We start from the raw sequence: 15550 nt of genomic DNA, 5'->3' as shown, positions 1-15550 counted from the left end.
TGGTAATCCATTTTCAAACAGGAAGCTGAAACATGAAAAAGACATCTGAGGACTGATGCAATGGGTATTGCATTAACCATTGATCACTGATAAATGTTGTTATTAATTGTCATCATTGCTTTAACAGTTTTTGTAAAAGATACTGAAAATTATATTTGATACAAAAGAATTCTATGAAAATTTAAATAGAGTAATACTTTAGGATTATGGTATCATGAAAGTATCAAAATTATACTTTCAGTTTTGATAGATTGCTTTATGTGGGTGCAGATACAGAAGTTCTAATTAAACAATACCTTGTCCATTTGAAGTATATTTGGGCAGAAATCAGTTTTGTAGTTTTTTAAATATGGCTTAAAATGCCAGATAATGATGTTGTAACTAAAAGGGGTTTTATCTGCATCATAATCTGGAAGAAGTGCAATGTAATGATGTGACCTTTTGAGGATAAATGTGGGGGTTTTGTCTGAAGGAATGAGATGGGTTTCTCAAAGACATAAAGTTGTGATATTTTTTCAAACAAAATTGATTTGAATATTTTATACTTAGCAATGGCAGTGTTTGGTAAAATATTAAATGGATAACATAAAGTATGGAAACTTACCTTTTAGTATTACATGAAGTTAAAAGACATGAAAATAAGAACTGTCTTTTTGAATATTTTTTACATCTAACAAAAGCTCATTCTCTTACTCTAGGCAGGAGCAGTAAAGGACTACATCAAAATGATGCTTGAAAATGACAAACTGAAGTTTGTAGTTTTTGCTCATCACTTAAGCATGCTTCAAGCCTGTACAGAGGCAGTTATTGAAAATAAGGTAATGATTTAACAAATGTGCACACAAATTTAACTCCATGCTTTACAAATATGTATGAGCTGTGTTTGAATTCAGCAGAACTGCCTTTGTGTACAGGAATTTATGGATTTTTAGTATACGCAGATCAGTGCAACTGGATTAAAAGGGATAGTGTGTTTTTGAAGAACTGTGTTGTATTTAAGGGTGAAGTAGACACTCTTACCTGGTATGATACTATTATTGAATCAGTGTTGTAGACAGCTGTTTCCCAAGTTTTTCTACCAATATGTTTCTAACTACTTTTTTAAACTTAATTTACAGAACATTATTTCACCTGAATGTTTAATTCAAAGCAGTAAAAGTTTTTGCAAACAGCCTTTGTATTATTTTGATCATGGACTCTCAACCATGGTGCTAACTTTGCTATTTTATATTGTTATGATTTTGCACATGCTTGGAATTTCAATAAATCCTGTCAGGGAAACTACAGATTCTTCTCCGGAGTATTCCATTTTAAGATCCCATATTTGTTCTGAGTTCTCCTTTTGTAAATGGTGAAAACCAAGTCTACACTTTTCTCTAGATAGATGCTTCACTGTAAATCAGAGGGCAAACGGGTACTGATGTATCCCTCTCTACCATGAAGGAATAGAACAGATGTTTACTGGGGGACAGAGGGTGGTTGGGTGCAAAAATGGGCACTGATAATGTCATTTTCTCTCTATTACGATACATTATAGGTTCGCTACATACGAATAGACGGAAGTGTTCCTTCGTCAGAAAGAATACATCTTGTTAATCAGTTTCAGAAGGATCCTGATACCCGGGTTGCTATTTTAAGTATTCAGGCAGCTGGTCAGGTAGGACAAAAAAAGAAAATAAATGAAATAAGAAACCTAAAGAATATAGGTACTAAAGTCATTGGTGACTGAAGTGATGTACTGAAGGCAATCTATCTTCATGCAGTATGTCTTTTGTAGACTCATGTATTCATTTTTTTGCACTAATAATGTTAATCGTTTTAAACCTCTGTTGAAATGACTTGAGCAAAATCAAGATAAGCATCATCATCTCATTCTTGAATAATTACTAAAACTCCATTTCTCTAAAAGTACAAGATTAATAAGAAAATAAATGTTTACTTTCGTAACAAAAAGCAGTATATGGTCTTTGCACAGTATTAAATTATTTTTTGAATCTTACTTACATCTATCTGAGGCCCAAGGAAGAAATTGGTGTAATAGGCCCATCTGCTATCAAAGTGGTTCCTCTTATTTCCATGTAAAAATGTCCTGTACAGCTTTAGCTTTCTTTTACTTTAGGTATTCAGTTTTTCGTGTGTGGTATCTTTCTTTCTAAAATGCATCTACTTGTTTTGTTTAGGGTTTAACTTTCACTGCTGCTACTCATGTTGTGTTTGCTGAATTATATTGGGATCCAGGCCATATTAAGCAAGCAGAAGACAGGGCACACCGAATTGGGCAGTGCAGTTCTGTGAACATTCACTTCCTTATTGCAAAAGGAACAATGGATACTCTTATGTGGGCAATGCTGAATCGCAAGGTATGTGTGGAATAGAACCAAATAATCAAGAACTTGCTGTAGTTCAGACAGAAATTAAATGCGTGTGCCAAGTAACATGCTTGCTTATCTGGAGCACTGTCTGGCTATAAGACAGATTGATACAGCTAGAATTGCTTGTCATCAGAATGTCCGTGTTTGTTCTGAACTAGTCTTTTTTAGCTTTTTGCTTTACATTTCAGATCGAAAGGTAAATAAGGTAGTTTTTGCCAAGATGGCTAGGATGGTTCACATTTATAGGAGAATGTTGGTTTATTTTCTAGCTTTTTTTCTGGTTGTTCCATTTACAATTTTAAGGTTTTCTGGTCACTCATAACAGATCAAGTTTGTGGGTTTTTTTAATCGGGTTAATATTGTGCCTTAACTAAACTTCATTTCTGAGAAGCAGAAGCATTCTCAAATAATTCTGTAAGACTCAAGATTACTGTAAGCTAATCTTCTTGTTGCCATTTTCAAGTGTTACCCAGTCCTCATTAAGAAGAATAGTTCCATTCTGCTTGCTTTCCTTACTTGAATGATCTTTGAGAGTTCAAAGGACTAAGAAAAATAATTTGCCTGTCTTAATTTTGTCACCTTTTTGTAGCCTTTGACACCATTCATTAGTGTCTTGTTTTGATAACTGACTTGTGTTAGTGTTCAGCTCTTGTTTTCTGACATTTCCAGAAGTGCCAACATGAAGAATAACTGCCTTTTAAACTCTAGATGTCAGAATCATTTGAGATTCTCATTACAGAGGACTCAATCTGATGCAAATGCTGACTTAAGGTGGTTGTTCCTGCATTTGGCTGCCCCTGTGCTGTAGTGGTTCAGTTGATTGTGTCTGTACAGTTACTGTATTGAGAAACTGGTAACCATTTTTTTTTCCCCTGATACTTTCCTCTCCTGCTGAAAAGTAGTCACAGCTTAAAGAATCTAGGTACTGCAAACTGTATTTGACATTCATTTGGGGAATGAAGTTCTGTGTTCTAATTCCTGTAGGTACCTCTGAAAAAATCTGTCAGTCTAGGATGTTGAAGTCTCCTTAAACATGGCACAGATAGGTCTCAGTAATTCATCAACAATTTGCCTTACAAGTTCTGTCACTAAACTGCTTCTTTGAATTAATTCAGCTGTTGCTTGCCTGCACATGCCAAGCAAAATGTGTTAAGACTGTAAGAGATGTACACAATTTATATATTCTCTTTTACCTTCAATAAATACTGACATTTTGTATACGATTTCACAAGTCGTGGTGTGCTAAATACTTACTGTTATTCTTGCAGAAATGGATGCTGGGAGAGAAATAATTTTAATCACTTAAGTTTGTTTCAATTACTACAGTTTCTTACTTTGCTAATGCTGAATTAAGTTTACAAGGCAGGCAAAGTTAGCAAATTAAATTTGTTCCAACACATGAATTCCTTGGAAACTTTATGCAATTTGTCTTTCTGTAGTCCAGAGTTACAGGCAGCACCTTGAATGGCAAGAAAGAGAAAATGCAAGCTGAAGAAGGTGACAAAGAGAAATGGGATTTTTTGAGTTTTGCTGAGACCTGGACCCCAAATGAAAGTCTAGAAGATCCCCAAAATGAACTTTTATTTACACATGTAAGGCTCAAAATTTGGATTTCCTGTTTCCTTTCATTAAAAAAAAAATGTATAGCCATTGTTTGCTTAAGCTTTCTATGTACTGCAGAATTTACTAATGGAGAAACACTAAATAAGTGGGAAAAAGTAATGTAAATTATGATTTTAAAGTTAGGTGAAGTTGGGAAAAGTGCTCTGCTGGGTATAAATGTCATCTGCAGGCTTCCAAGGGGCCCTTACGTTATGTTTAGGTGACTGACCCACCTCAGAGTCAGATATGACCAAGTAATTTCTGTTAAAATTAAATATTTATCAATTGTACTGAATTTAATTGGCTGTTACTTTAAAAACAATGTTTAAAAGCTTTTCCTTATAATAGGCGTGATCAAAAAGAGGCATACAGCATAACAGTTCTGTGTATTTGTTTTCTGATAGTGGTGTTTCAGAATTTTCACGAGACTATTGAATTGAATTTTTACGAAACAGAAGAGGAATGTTGAATTGCTTTTTCTGCTAGCTGTTTTTTCTTAAAGGAAGATCTCTTTTGTTTCCCACTCCAAAGCAGAAATAGCTTCTTGTATTAGAGAGTAATATCAATGGAGAAAAATCATTATTTTAACAGCTTCTGTTGCAGTAATTACTAAGTGGGGTTTACATATTTCTTTCCTCTTTCCTAGTTTGAAAAGGAAAGACAGCATGACATACGTTCTTTCTTTTCCCCAAAATCCTCCACTGAGAAGAAACGCAAAGTATTTTCTGGTAATGAGTCATTACATAATGATTCAGAGTTTTCTGAAGTCACAAAAGAGGAGGGTGCAGAGAAAAGCAATGAAAACCTGGATTCCTCAAGAATAAGTGATGTGGATACAGTTTGTCATGAAAGTACCTACGAACCTGAAGCTAAAAGAGCAAGAAGCAGAAGTGGATCTACTCCAGTCAACTCCAGTAAGAAAAAGACAGAATCTTTGACTGGAAAAAGGCCCTCTTTGCTTTCAGAACAAAACAATGAAGTCCTTCCTTGTAGCTCAAATACTTCAAGCAAAAGTAAATCTTTATTGGAAGTTTGGCACTGTAGTGTTTGCACTTACAGTAATAATGAATTGGTCCCTTACTGTGAAATGTGCAATTGTCCTCAGAGCAGTAGTGGTAAGTAATATGTAGTGCAGAGAGAAGCGTGCATTTTTCATCTCATTTGTGATTAGTTTCAGAAAATAAAGTATTTTTTAATATACGACTATACAGAAATCCAGGCAAAATATGAAGAATGATGTCTTTACGTGTGCAAATACGAATTAAGTGATCCTTCTTACTTTTGCTTTCCCCAAGGATCTTTTATGTGAGTCTAATTTGAAACAAATAGAAAATTCACGTAGATGTTAACAGGATATAAATTCTGTAAGGAAGAATATATGCTCAGCTTTCTTTGCAGCAAATGTAGCTTTCCTTTTCTTTGAGGTTTGAGGTTATTCTGAATTCAATTAAACGGCAAACTTTTCCTTTCAAAACTAAATGATGTGGTATAGATGCTTTATTAACTTGTTATTGTATATTTTGTCGTGAGAGACATTACCCAGAAAATACGGTATTTCTTGCTCCAACAGGTCAGAGTAGATGTCTTCGATTAAATAAATTTAATAAATCTGGAAACTTAATAACACGTTTTTATAAATCTGTCCTCATATTTGCCATTTCAGTTGCAAAGGAAAGAGTAAGGTTCTCTTTTTTTTTTTTTCTTTTGGTTTTGTTTTTTTAAATATATTTTATTTACATCTCTGTGCTTGTTTTCAAGTAAGAACAACTTCTGAATTTCACAGGTATAGATCAATGTCTGGAAACCTGTCTGTTTATGGTATGCAATAACTGTATATAATATAGAATTGCTAATGGCAGGATTTATTGCATATATTTTGACATGAAGCTGAGTGCATGGAATTTCAGAAATGGAAAACTTTTTTTCCATGTGTTTATAGCTAACCTTAATATTAGAATAGTAAGTTTCCTAAGTGGTTGCACCATAATAATATTAGAGAATAAAATGAAGTTTTTGTATTTCAATTGCACAGTCCTGTCTCCAGATGTGTATTCATTAGGTACCTGTTTGTACAGGTAGCATAAATAATCACTTCTCTTGTTTCTTTGTTTATAGTTGAGAGAAATTGTGAAGCTCCCACAAGCCAAACTGAGGAAGATATGTCAAAGGGCTCCAGAAGCAATCAGGAGAAAGCAGAGTGCAATGCTGAAGATAGAAGAGAAGATTTTGGGGGAATGGTGACCCAGCAATCTGTTGAAATCTGTGAACAAGAAACTGTCAAAATTGAAAATGAAGAAAGTGAAAGAAAGTGTGGAGAAGGTAAAGTGGGACTCCTGCGAAAGAGTTATTACATCCTATTTCAAAACTATTAAATGCCTCTGGCATGTAAAATAACTTTTAAATAAAAACCTACACATAGACAGAAGTACATACACTAGCATGTGACTTTCTTGTTTGAGCCTGGGATGTTTATTGAATTTTGATGATGGATAAACCTGGCTTTTCTGTACAACTCCTGAAGCCATACAGGGTTTTTGGCTGACTTAAGAACTATGTCAAACTCGCAGCTCTGAACCTGTATAGTTTTATTAAAACTTAGAATGGCATTTACTTGTGTTCACGATAGCCACGGGCAAAACAGATGATAATTAATTCAGGAGAAACAAAAAAAAAAAATAATACACAAATATTTTAATAGCTTGCTGCTTGGGCTGTGTATCTTATTATGTTGTTCTGGAATTAGATACATGTGTAATACTATTTTTAATGGCTGAGTAGACTGAATGAAATGAATGACGAAAAACACTTTAATGTCAACATTTTTTCTCTTTGTATGAGATGTAGATAAATTGGACGCGTTCCACGTATATGACAGGCTTATGTTCTGTGCAAGCAGGAATACTGACAGAATTCACCTTTATACGAAGGTAAACCTGAAAATATGCATGCATTTATATCCTTAGATACATAATTTTTAATGCTTGGCTTACGAAATGGGACTGATACATTAAATGTATGCTCAGATCATCTGTTAGAAATGCAGGTGATAGTTGTTCCAAGATTCCTGCATGGATCTGCAGTGGTTAGGGGAGTACAGAAACCAGCAGTTGGTAGTTTTCTGGATCGTTTTTCAAGAGGGAGTCAGGACTTTGCAATTCCTTCTTTTAAGGGATAGAAAAGTTCACTGAGAAAGGTTTCTTTGAAGCTACTGTAAGAGTCAGTGTATTCAGGTGTAACTGCAAAGCATCTTAAATAACTGAGGGCAAGTCATTGAAATAATACATTTCAATTAGGCTGATACAGCGGGGAAAAAGCAAAAAATGAGTGTCCTCTTCTATCTGAAAACATCTTTAATATGCTTAAAGTGTACACTGCTTCCTAGCTTCACACATTTTATTCAAAGACAAAGATGCATTTTGGATGGTATTTGGGCAACTGTATGGGTTGGTTTTGGCTTGGATAAGAGTTTCATTGTGCCAGATACTGCACAAAATCTTTCTGGTGGATGGTGAGACACCAGGGAGTTCTGCTTTGATTCTCTCTCTTGAATGTTTGTGAATTGTCAATAAGTTCCTGGGTCATATATACCCACTGGGACAACTTGTTCCTTAAAAATTAAGTGGAGGAGAACTTGATCAAACATTTTTTTTAAAAAAAACCAAAGTTTACTAAACAATGCTCTATCTAAAATTCTGATTTTAAATTGCAATGAATGACATTTTCCAATCCACAAACATTCATTTCCCTTGGAAATTCAGTCAAGAGGTTGATAATTTCTGTTTCTTAATTTAAGGCAGTTTGTGTGTCTGAACTATCTGAAAATGAAAAAAATAGCAGATATATTCAAGGGTTAAATTTTCATGCTCTTTACTTTTAGGTATATTAACATTAATCATATTTCTTGCATCTGTGCTGTTATCATACATCTGTGGCTTATTGTTTGTTTCTGGAAAAATCTTACCTTGGGGGACTAAATTTAGTAGGAAGGGAGGGTAACTTGCTTGAAACAGATAATTTTTTTTCTAAATTGTGCTGCACTACATCTCTAAACAAAACTGTTCCCTTGTCTAGGATGGTGAACCACTGAATCATAATTTCATTCCATTGGACATACAGCTGGATAACTGGGAGGATTTACCAGAGGCTTTCCAGCATAAAAAAAATCGTTCATTGGTAAGAACAAATTCTACTGGCATAGTAATACAAAATTTAATACAGAGGGCTTTGGCTTATGTTTTTTTAAAAAATTGCAGAACACTTATAGGTCTTGGGATCTAGGCACAGTTTCATCAATGCACGCAGATCTTCTAAATGTTGATGAGAGTATTAATTATGCAGTCTGTTACTTTGGCAAATTATCATGCCTCCTGTTAACATTTCAGTAGATGGAATCAACCAGGCATCATTTAATTTCTCACTTACAGGATTAGTAACTAACATTCATAAATCAACAAAATAGCTTTTTAAAGGTTATGAATTAAATGGGACACGTTATGAACGTGCTAGATTATGTCAGAGCTGCAGTTCCGAGCAGGCCTGCAGTCTCATTTCTTCCTTTGGTCTTCTAACAGTTTTCAAAGCAGCATGGGGCACAGCTCCACCGAGACGTGTAGCTTCCGTTAATTGCATAATAAAGATCACATTCATAATGGTGTTTGAGATGAACATTAACACTGTAAACCCAAAGTACTCAAGGACAGACATAAAGAATTTAAATTGGATGTGCTGTATTATCTGCTGAACGTAGTTTTGTTAGCTGTTCTCTCCATTTAAAGAGAAAGGTAATTTGGAAAAGCAGATTCTACAGTTTCTTAATTTAGTGTTATGCATGTATCAGAAGGTTAGAGGAAAGCAGAAAAATTGTCCGTAAACACAATTATAAATGTGGTCCAAGTACTGGAAGCAAACTTTCTTTTTCGGAGAGACCAGCTGCAACAGGAGGATGACTGCTGTAAGCAGAAAGCTCCTTTGCACCTCTGGTTTTCCCACCAGCAAAGTCTTGCTTTCACAAGAAATGTTTACCAGACACTTTTTCAAGAAACCTTTCTCCTATGGCTACACCTTAGATTAGTAAAGGCCGTTTCTGGCCTTATTTTCTACCTTCTGGATCAACACATGTAGCAAAACCGTTCTTGTAGTCAATGCCAAAGCTGCCAGAGTTCTTGAGCAGGTTGGGGGGTTGCAGCTTGCGGGAAAACTGCATTGAAGGGACCATCTCTGATCACACCGGCTGTTGTCATCCAGTTTGGAATGTATTAATTCACAGCGCTCTTGTACTGTGATCAGAGGGTTCTGTGTACTGTCTGTCGTGCTGCTGACAATAGCATTCTTTGCCAGATACTGAGGTTTGTGAAAGAGTGGAGTCATCTAACAGCGATGAAACAGAAGATTGTCAGAAAAAGTGGTCAGATATTTTGGAGTCCTATTCAAGCTGCAGAGGAGCTGTCTAAAAAGCAGTCAGTGGTCAGCAGCACAAAAAGGTATGTGGCTTTTAATTCTGCTTCCTTTTTACTAATTGCTGCAGGAAGTTTGATTTATTAAGGGAATTTCAGTGGAATGATACTGACACTAAGCTGGTCGTTTGATAATTGCTTGTTGCGTAGTGACAAACATAGGCAACCGCGCATGTCAGTCAGCCTGTTGGAATGGAAGTGCCGCTTCCCTGTCCGGCACCGCTGCATTCGGCGGCTGTTCAGGCTTTGCTGCACTGCATGTTTAAACACCTGGAACTTGCCAAAGAATTTTGAGGAAAAATTCTGACCTCAGGGACTCAACAGAAAAGTAAGGTCAAAGAATCTCTTTTTTTTCCCCACCTGGAAGCAGAAATAAATCATTAGTTGCCATCAGTGATATAGTGGGGTATTCATAATTTACAGCATACTCCAGTCTTTTCTGATAGTAATTTTTTTTTTCTTTAAACAGTTCTGTTCTCTGTGGATGACACTTCTCAAAACTATTGTTTTCCTTGCTGGGTGCCACTGAAAAGAGCTAGCGTTTAATCCTGGCTAAAATCTAAAATTACCTCTTTTCCACTTTCTTTCCTTTTTGTGATGCACTGCCTTGCGTGACAGACCTTTGGTGCTGTCATTGCTCTCCACAAAACTTCTCATGTGTCCAGGTTAACTCACCAAGGTGCCTCTGCAAACTATCTAAAACCTTTTTATTCCTTTCAGTCCCTAGTGTTAAATTCTCCAGGGTGACTCTTTGGCTGTAGGTAAGAATTCAAAAATAGAGTTTGTAATTCCAGTAATAAAGAAGCAGCAGGTAGTAGGAGTTTCTCAACCTGATTGTTGTTCCTGTTGCCTGATCGTATCATTCCATAAAATGTAGGAAAGATCTAACTGAACCGGGTTAGAAAACTTACGGCAACCTACAGTGGCCTTCTAAGGTAGCGTATAGGGTTTGGCGTATGTATATTACGTACAGAGAGATACACTTGTGAGAAGTTGTCTGAATAGTGGTTTTTGGAAGCATGATCAGAGTGAAACAATTGAAAAGCCTTACTGAAAAGCAGTAGTAGTTGGTATGTTTGCACATTAAAATGAAGTGAGCTCACACATAACTGCAAGGAGTCCTCCAGTGCTCGGAAAGGTTCCTGGATTGTCTGGAATGTCAGTGACGCTTCACCTGATGGAACAAAGCGCTTTCAGATTTCGCTGTCAGGCAGTATCAAATTGCTCTCATTTTTTAATAGTTACATACAAAACAACTTGACTGCTTGCTGGCTAGAGCTGAATCTGGTTTTAGAAAAAGGTGTCTTATTTAATATGGAAGTATTATGGTGAAGGATGCTTTCTCAGACTTGAAGCTCATTTCTCTTCCAGGAGATGAGGAACATTTCAAGACAATATGCTGTACCGATCAGAGTGAATATTCTTTGAGGGAGACTGTTCCCTTTGTAGGATATTGACAGCATTTTTAATTATTTTAGGTACGTGACCAAGGAGGATGTAGCAGCAGCCTCACTTAACAAAGCTAGCAGCAGTGGGGGCAGCGTCTGCCTCATCTCAAAAGAAAGCAGAGTTTGTCTGAAGAATGAAAATGCTTCTATTGAACAGTTGGGTCATTCCACAAAGTAAGTTTATTAATGCAATAAGGTGATTAAGCTTTTTCTGCACAGATTTTTTTAAGATAGTAGAATTATTTGCTATGAGTGTTTACCTTGGTGAAGTACAGTGTTTAGATAAGAAACTTACTGTAGTGCTAATAAGCTGTGGTTTACTCTTGTAACAGTTTAGATTACATCTGTTGTCTGCTGATATAGCTGGTAATTAACTGTGTCTGATTAAAATGAAACAAGAAAATAGTTATACAATTCAGTTAAGGAAAAAATACTGTTAGCTCAGGCCTTCTTGTGAGGTCAACAGTAAATTAGGGGCACAAAATTTTCTTGTATTTTGCCTCAAAATTTAGAAAGTGGGAGAAAAGAACATTAAAATTCTAGACATAAAATGCCCTTTTAAAATAACGTATTAAACTGGCAGTGTGGATCCTGCCCGGAGGTAAGCCTGTTTGGAGTAGGGAACCAATAGGCAGCCATGAAGGTTGCATGGGGAAGTCAGGATGCTTCCTTTGACTGTTAATTCTATTAAAGAGGGAGCTGAAATGTTTCACATTTATATGTCTACATGCCTGGGAGAAACCACCGTTTTATAAATACAGCATTATTTCAGCTAATAATTAGGTGTGCACTTGTAAATGTAGTAAGATGTGCAAAAGAAGAATTTTTAACATGGTGGTGTTAGATTGTCAAATTTTGCTGGAATGGAAATGTAAACCAAGTAGATGATTTGCCCTGTGCAGGTATCAATCTGAGCAAGATACTATTTCAACTAAAATTTGTATTTCAGAGCATAAAAGGTAGCTAATGGAATTAGTGTGTAAAAAACCTACTGCATTGTGTTGCTGAATACCTCCTTTATGAAGAGCTGTCCTTTGTTTTCTGCAAGCAGGTTGCATTCAGAAAACCGAAGAGGTCAATCAGCTCTGCATTCAGAGCAGACTGAAGCTGAAGGCTCCTCCCTACCCAAAGGCTATTTGCAAGCCTTGGACGGCCAAGGGAACCCCCTCTGTCTGCGCTGTCAACAGCCAACAGCTCAGCTTGAGCCGGGCTGCCAGAGCCAGGCTTGGGACACACGATTCTGCTCGCATGCCTGCCAGGAGGACTTCTTGATTCGCTCTAGTCAGAGCTACCTGCGGACTAAAGTGTTTGAAATTGAACACGGCGTTTGCCAGTTTTGCAATCAAAATGCCCAGGAGCTCTACCTCAGCATCAGAGATGCACCCAAGAGTGAGCGTAAGAAACTTCTGGAGAGTTCTTGGATGTCTCACCTTCCACTTGGGCAGGTAATTGTACTGGGGGTTAAGCCATAACAGCTAATCTGTGTATTCCTGTAGCAGACAGTTCAGAGAAATCCATAATGTTCTTGTAGATTTAAGATAGAAGGTTAACACAGTGCCAATGACAGAATAAGAAAATACAAATCCTTAAAAAAAACCAAAAACCAACGAACACCAAAGCCAAACAAAAGAAATAGAGAAATCTCAATGTCTTTTGCACACTTCTCATCTTTAAGTCATAGGCATGAGACTTCAGATTCCTTAGGAATGGATGTAGCCTTAGCAGTACTAAGTTATTCCTACTTTGCAGAATGTTTGGTAGGAGCTTAACAAAAGCCAGTTGTCACAGCTCCTCTTGGTCTCCTCCCAAAATGCGTTACAAACTGCCACCATTCTTCCATCGCTGTGACTGCTGCTTCGCTCACTTGAAGGCAATGCAGCAGGGAGGGAGGAGTCCCTACATAAAATGGTGGGTTTATTCAGAAACTAATGTATTTTCTGCTGCAAAACTGAAATCCTGCTTCAGAAGCAACTGGTTCTAAATTGTGTGAATTAATTCTGCAGACAGCCGTTGAACCCCATTGCAGAATTTTAAAAAAAAGGTTAATTTACCATCACTGGTCATATGTATGAGATCTGCTTTGTTGCTTGCAGCTTTTGAAAATATCTAAAACATTTAAAACACTGAGATGGGAAGTCTTGTGGAGTGGGGGTATCTGACAGCCTTCTACGTGAACACAGCTCCGTGCTCAGTTACAATCTTCAGCTTTTTGAAAGCTGATGCAGGGCTTTGTCACCTAAGGTTTCTCAGTGCTTGCCATTACAGTTATACTGACTTGATCAGAAACTTAACAGACCTAGATAGTCTTTAATTTTTGTGATGGGACTATAGCTACTGGACCCTTTATATTTGTGTGTATTTAATAGCAGCACTTGACAAAATGGCATTGAGGATACCTTACTGTACCAACCTTTCATTCTGTCTGCCCTTGGCCCACTGCAGTGTGCTTCAGCATGCTGCAGGCCAGGTGAAACATGCCAGCTAAAAGTACGGTTGTTCACTTGTCCAGTGGGAGTAACAAAAAAAAAAAGCTAAAAACCTACAGCTTACTTCCTCTTGATGAAAACTCTTAAGTAGCTACTTCCCTGAATTATTTTCTCATGACAGCAGAACATCAGGACATACGTGCAGTGCAGAAGTATCTGATGTTTCCAATGTCATGTCCTCTGTTTCTGGCAGCTGAATGACATTATAACAAACCCGACGGAAGGCCAGTTCTGGCAGGTGGATCACATCAAGCCCGTTTACAGTGGAGGAGGACAGTGCTCCCTGGAGAACCTTCAGACGCTGTGTACAGCCTGCCACCGAGAGGTCAGTCCAGTGCCGCCACCACCCCTCGCCCCCTCACAGGGAAACCTCTGGAATGGGCAGCCGGGCAGGATTTATCACAAGTATTTTGGGCGCTCCAGGAGGTAATGCAGCCTCGGCCCTGGGCTCAAAGCAGGTTGCTCAGCACCACCCTGTGCTGCCCCGCAGCCTCTAGCCCCAGGCAGCGCCTGCCCCCCCTGCGGGTGAGCCCGGTGGGAATGCCCTGAGCAGGGGGAGCAGGGCGCTGCTGCCCCCCCTTCCTCTTCTGGCAGCGCCAGGCTGTCATCCAGCTCCTCAGCCCTGCTGCCTCCAGCTGAACAACCCCTGTGCTCTCAGCCTCTCCATCCCGTACAGCCAAGGTGTCGAGGTAGCTCCTCAGGATTTGGGAAGATGTCATCTTAAACGTTTGCATTTCATTATGCTGTCTTCTGCAGAATTAGACTGAAGTTTAACTGCGGGCTCAGGCTTTCCACGGCGCACGCTGTTGCCAAGTAACACCGCTTCCTGACCAGACCTACCTTTCTCTGTTGCAGAGAACTGCCAAACAGGCCAAGGAGAGAAGCCAGCTGAAGAGACGTTCTTTAGCAACCAAGTACGGCTGTGATATCACAAAATTTTTTGTGAAGATGTAAAATATATTGCTACATTCTAACGCAGAAACCGCTATAGCTACACAGTGTTCCTCATGCACGGATTTCAAATAACAGCTTTGTAGTCAATCATGGTGTCAGTAGAGGGAAGAAAATATGGAATTAAAACCAAGGAATCATTTATAACGCTGATTGTAAAAGGGCCTTTGGTAAGTGCGTACAAGCTACTGGATCGTGATTATGTTTTTATGACACTGTAGTTTAAAGCTAAATTTCTGTGTGTAACCTTAATGCAATTTGGAAGCATTGCTATTTTCTTATTACAGTGTAGTTACAGCTGCAGGAATTTGATGAAGTTCTGTTGAAATTTTTCTTGGTGTTACAGAGCTCAGGGCCCCTACAGGACAGGAAGATACCTTAGTTTAAAATACTTTCTTTGTTCACGTATCAAAGTTGCTGCAGAAGATAGAGGCTCTGATATCTATTATGACAGAAATAGCAAGAGCTGAGGGATTAGTCTCAGAAAACGGCCTTACACGCTTCTGATCTGCTGTGAAAGGCCCGCTGTTGGCACTGGTGACTTGTCAGACTCTGGCACTGCGAATTAATGTCTATTGAATTCTGGGTTTACTTAAACCAGCTTGTATTAAAAACTTAATTGGTAATATTTGTTGTTCCTTACCATAAATATCTCTAAGGTAGCTTCTGGGAAATGCTAGTCACTTTCTCCTTAGAGAGCTTGCAGAGATGCTGATTACTTCAAATAAACATGTTTCTTTCCATGCTTTGTCTGTCTCTCCCTGACCCCAGGAATGCCATAAAGCAGTACACCTGTATGCTATGTGTCATCTTTGGAAAGTCCACAGCTGCCCTTTTCAAGTATATCTAGTTAAAACAAGGATAACCTGGAAAGCTTTTCAGCTTATGAGAAAAATTCTTCAAGTTCTAAACATTCTTTTTCTCAGTTAACAATGTAAGACAAGGTGGTGGTGTGAGTGCACCATTTTCTGCAGAGTCAAACTAACTGGACTTATCCAGCAAAGACACTTTTGGGTACCTACCTGACAAAACCATGACACGATGTTTGTGTTCTCTAAGGATGATCAGAGGAGTCATCGCTTCAGCAGTTTAAAAGATCAAGTAAGAACAGCCTGATAAGCAAGTGAGGGGTTTTCAAGTTCATACAGCCTTTCCGAGAGGCCCCACTTAAATGTAAAATGTCATTTAGGCAGTCAGGAGAGGAGGAAGCCAAGAGTATCAGGGAAGAAGTAATGAGC

At 38.0% G+C, this 15550-nt stretch overlaps 1 protein-coding gene across 10 annotated transcripts in view; it reads left to right on the top strand.

Annotated features, from left to right (window-relative positions):
* The window catches only part of ZRANB3 (zinc finger RANBP2-type containing 3), a 51700-nt gene extending 36645 nt beyond the window's left edge, over positions 1–15055 (top strand). For 6 of the 10 annotated variants that reach the window (XM_080399638.1, XM_080399640.1, XM_080399641.1 and 3 more), the window contains 13 exons: positions 699–818; positions 1538–1657; positions 2181–2360; positions 3812–3964; positions 4621–5089; positions 6090–6293; positions 6813–6901; positions 8046–8147; positions 9312–9454; positions 10906–11049; positions 11924–12320; positions 13555–13686; positions 14217–15055. In XM_080399638.1, the coding sequence (XP_080255764.1) occupies positions 699–818; positions 1538–1657; positions 2181–2360; positions 3812–3964; positions 4621–5089; positions 6090–6293; positions 6813–6901; positions 8046–8147; positions 9312–9454; positions 10906–11049; positions 11924–12320; positions 13555–13686; positions 14217–14315 (2352 nt within the window). In that variant the 3' untranslated portion in view covers positions 14316–15055. The remainder of the gene's footprint in view (positions 1–698; positions 819–1537; positions 1658–2180; positions 2361–3811; positions 3965–4620; positions 5090–6089; positions 6294–6812; positions 6902–8045; positions 8148–9311; positions 9455–10905; positions 11050–11923; positions 12321–13554; positions 13687–14216) is intronic. The other 4 variants (XM_080399647.1, XM_080399644.1, XM_080399643.1 and 1 more) reach the window with 4 other exon arrangements.
* The last annotated feature ends 495 nt before the right edge of the window (positions 15056–15550 follow it).

Source organism: Falco punctatus, assembly GCF_963210335.1.
Source record: "Falco punctatus genome assembly, chromosome: 8".
NCBI lineage: Eukaryota > Metazoa > Chordata > Aves > Falconiformes > Falconidae > Falco > Falco punctatus.
The sequence above is the reverse complement of the archived record's forward strand: the minus strand, read 5'-3'. Positions and strand labels throughout refer to the sequence as shown.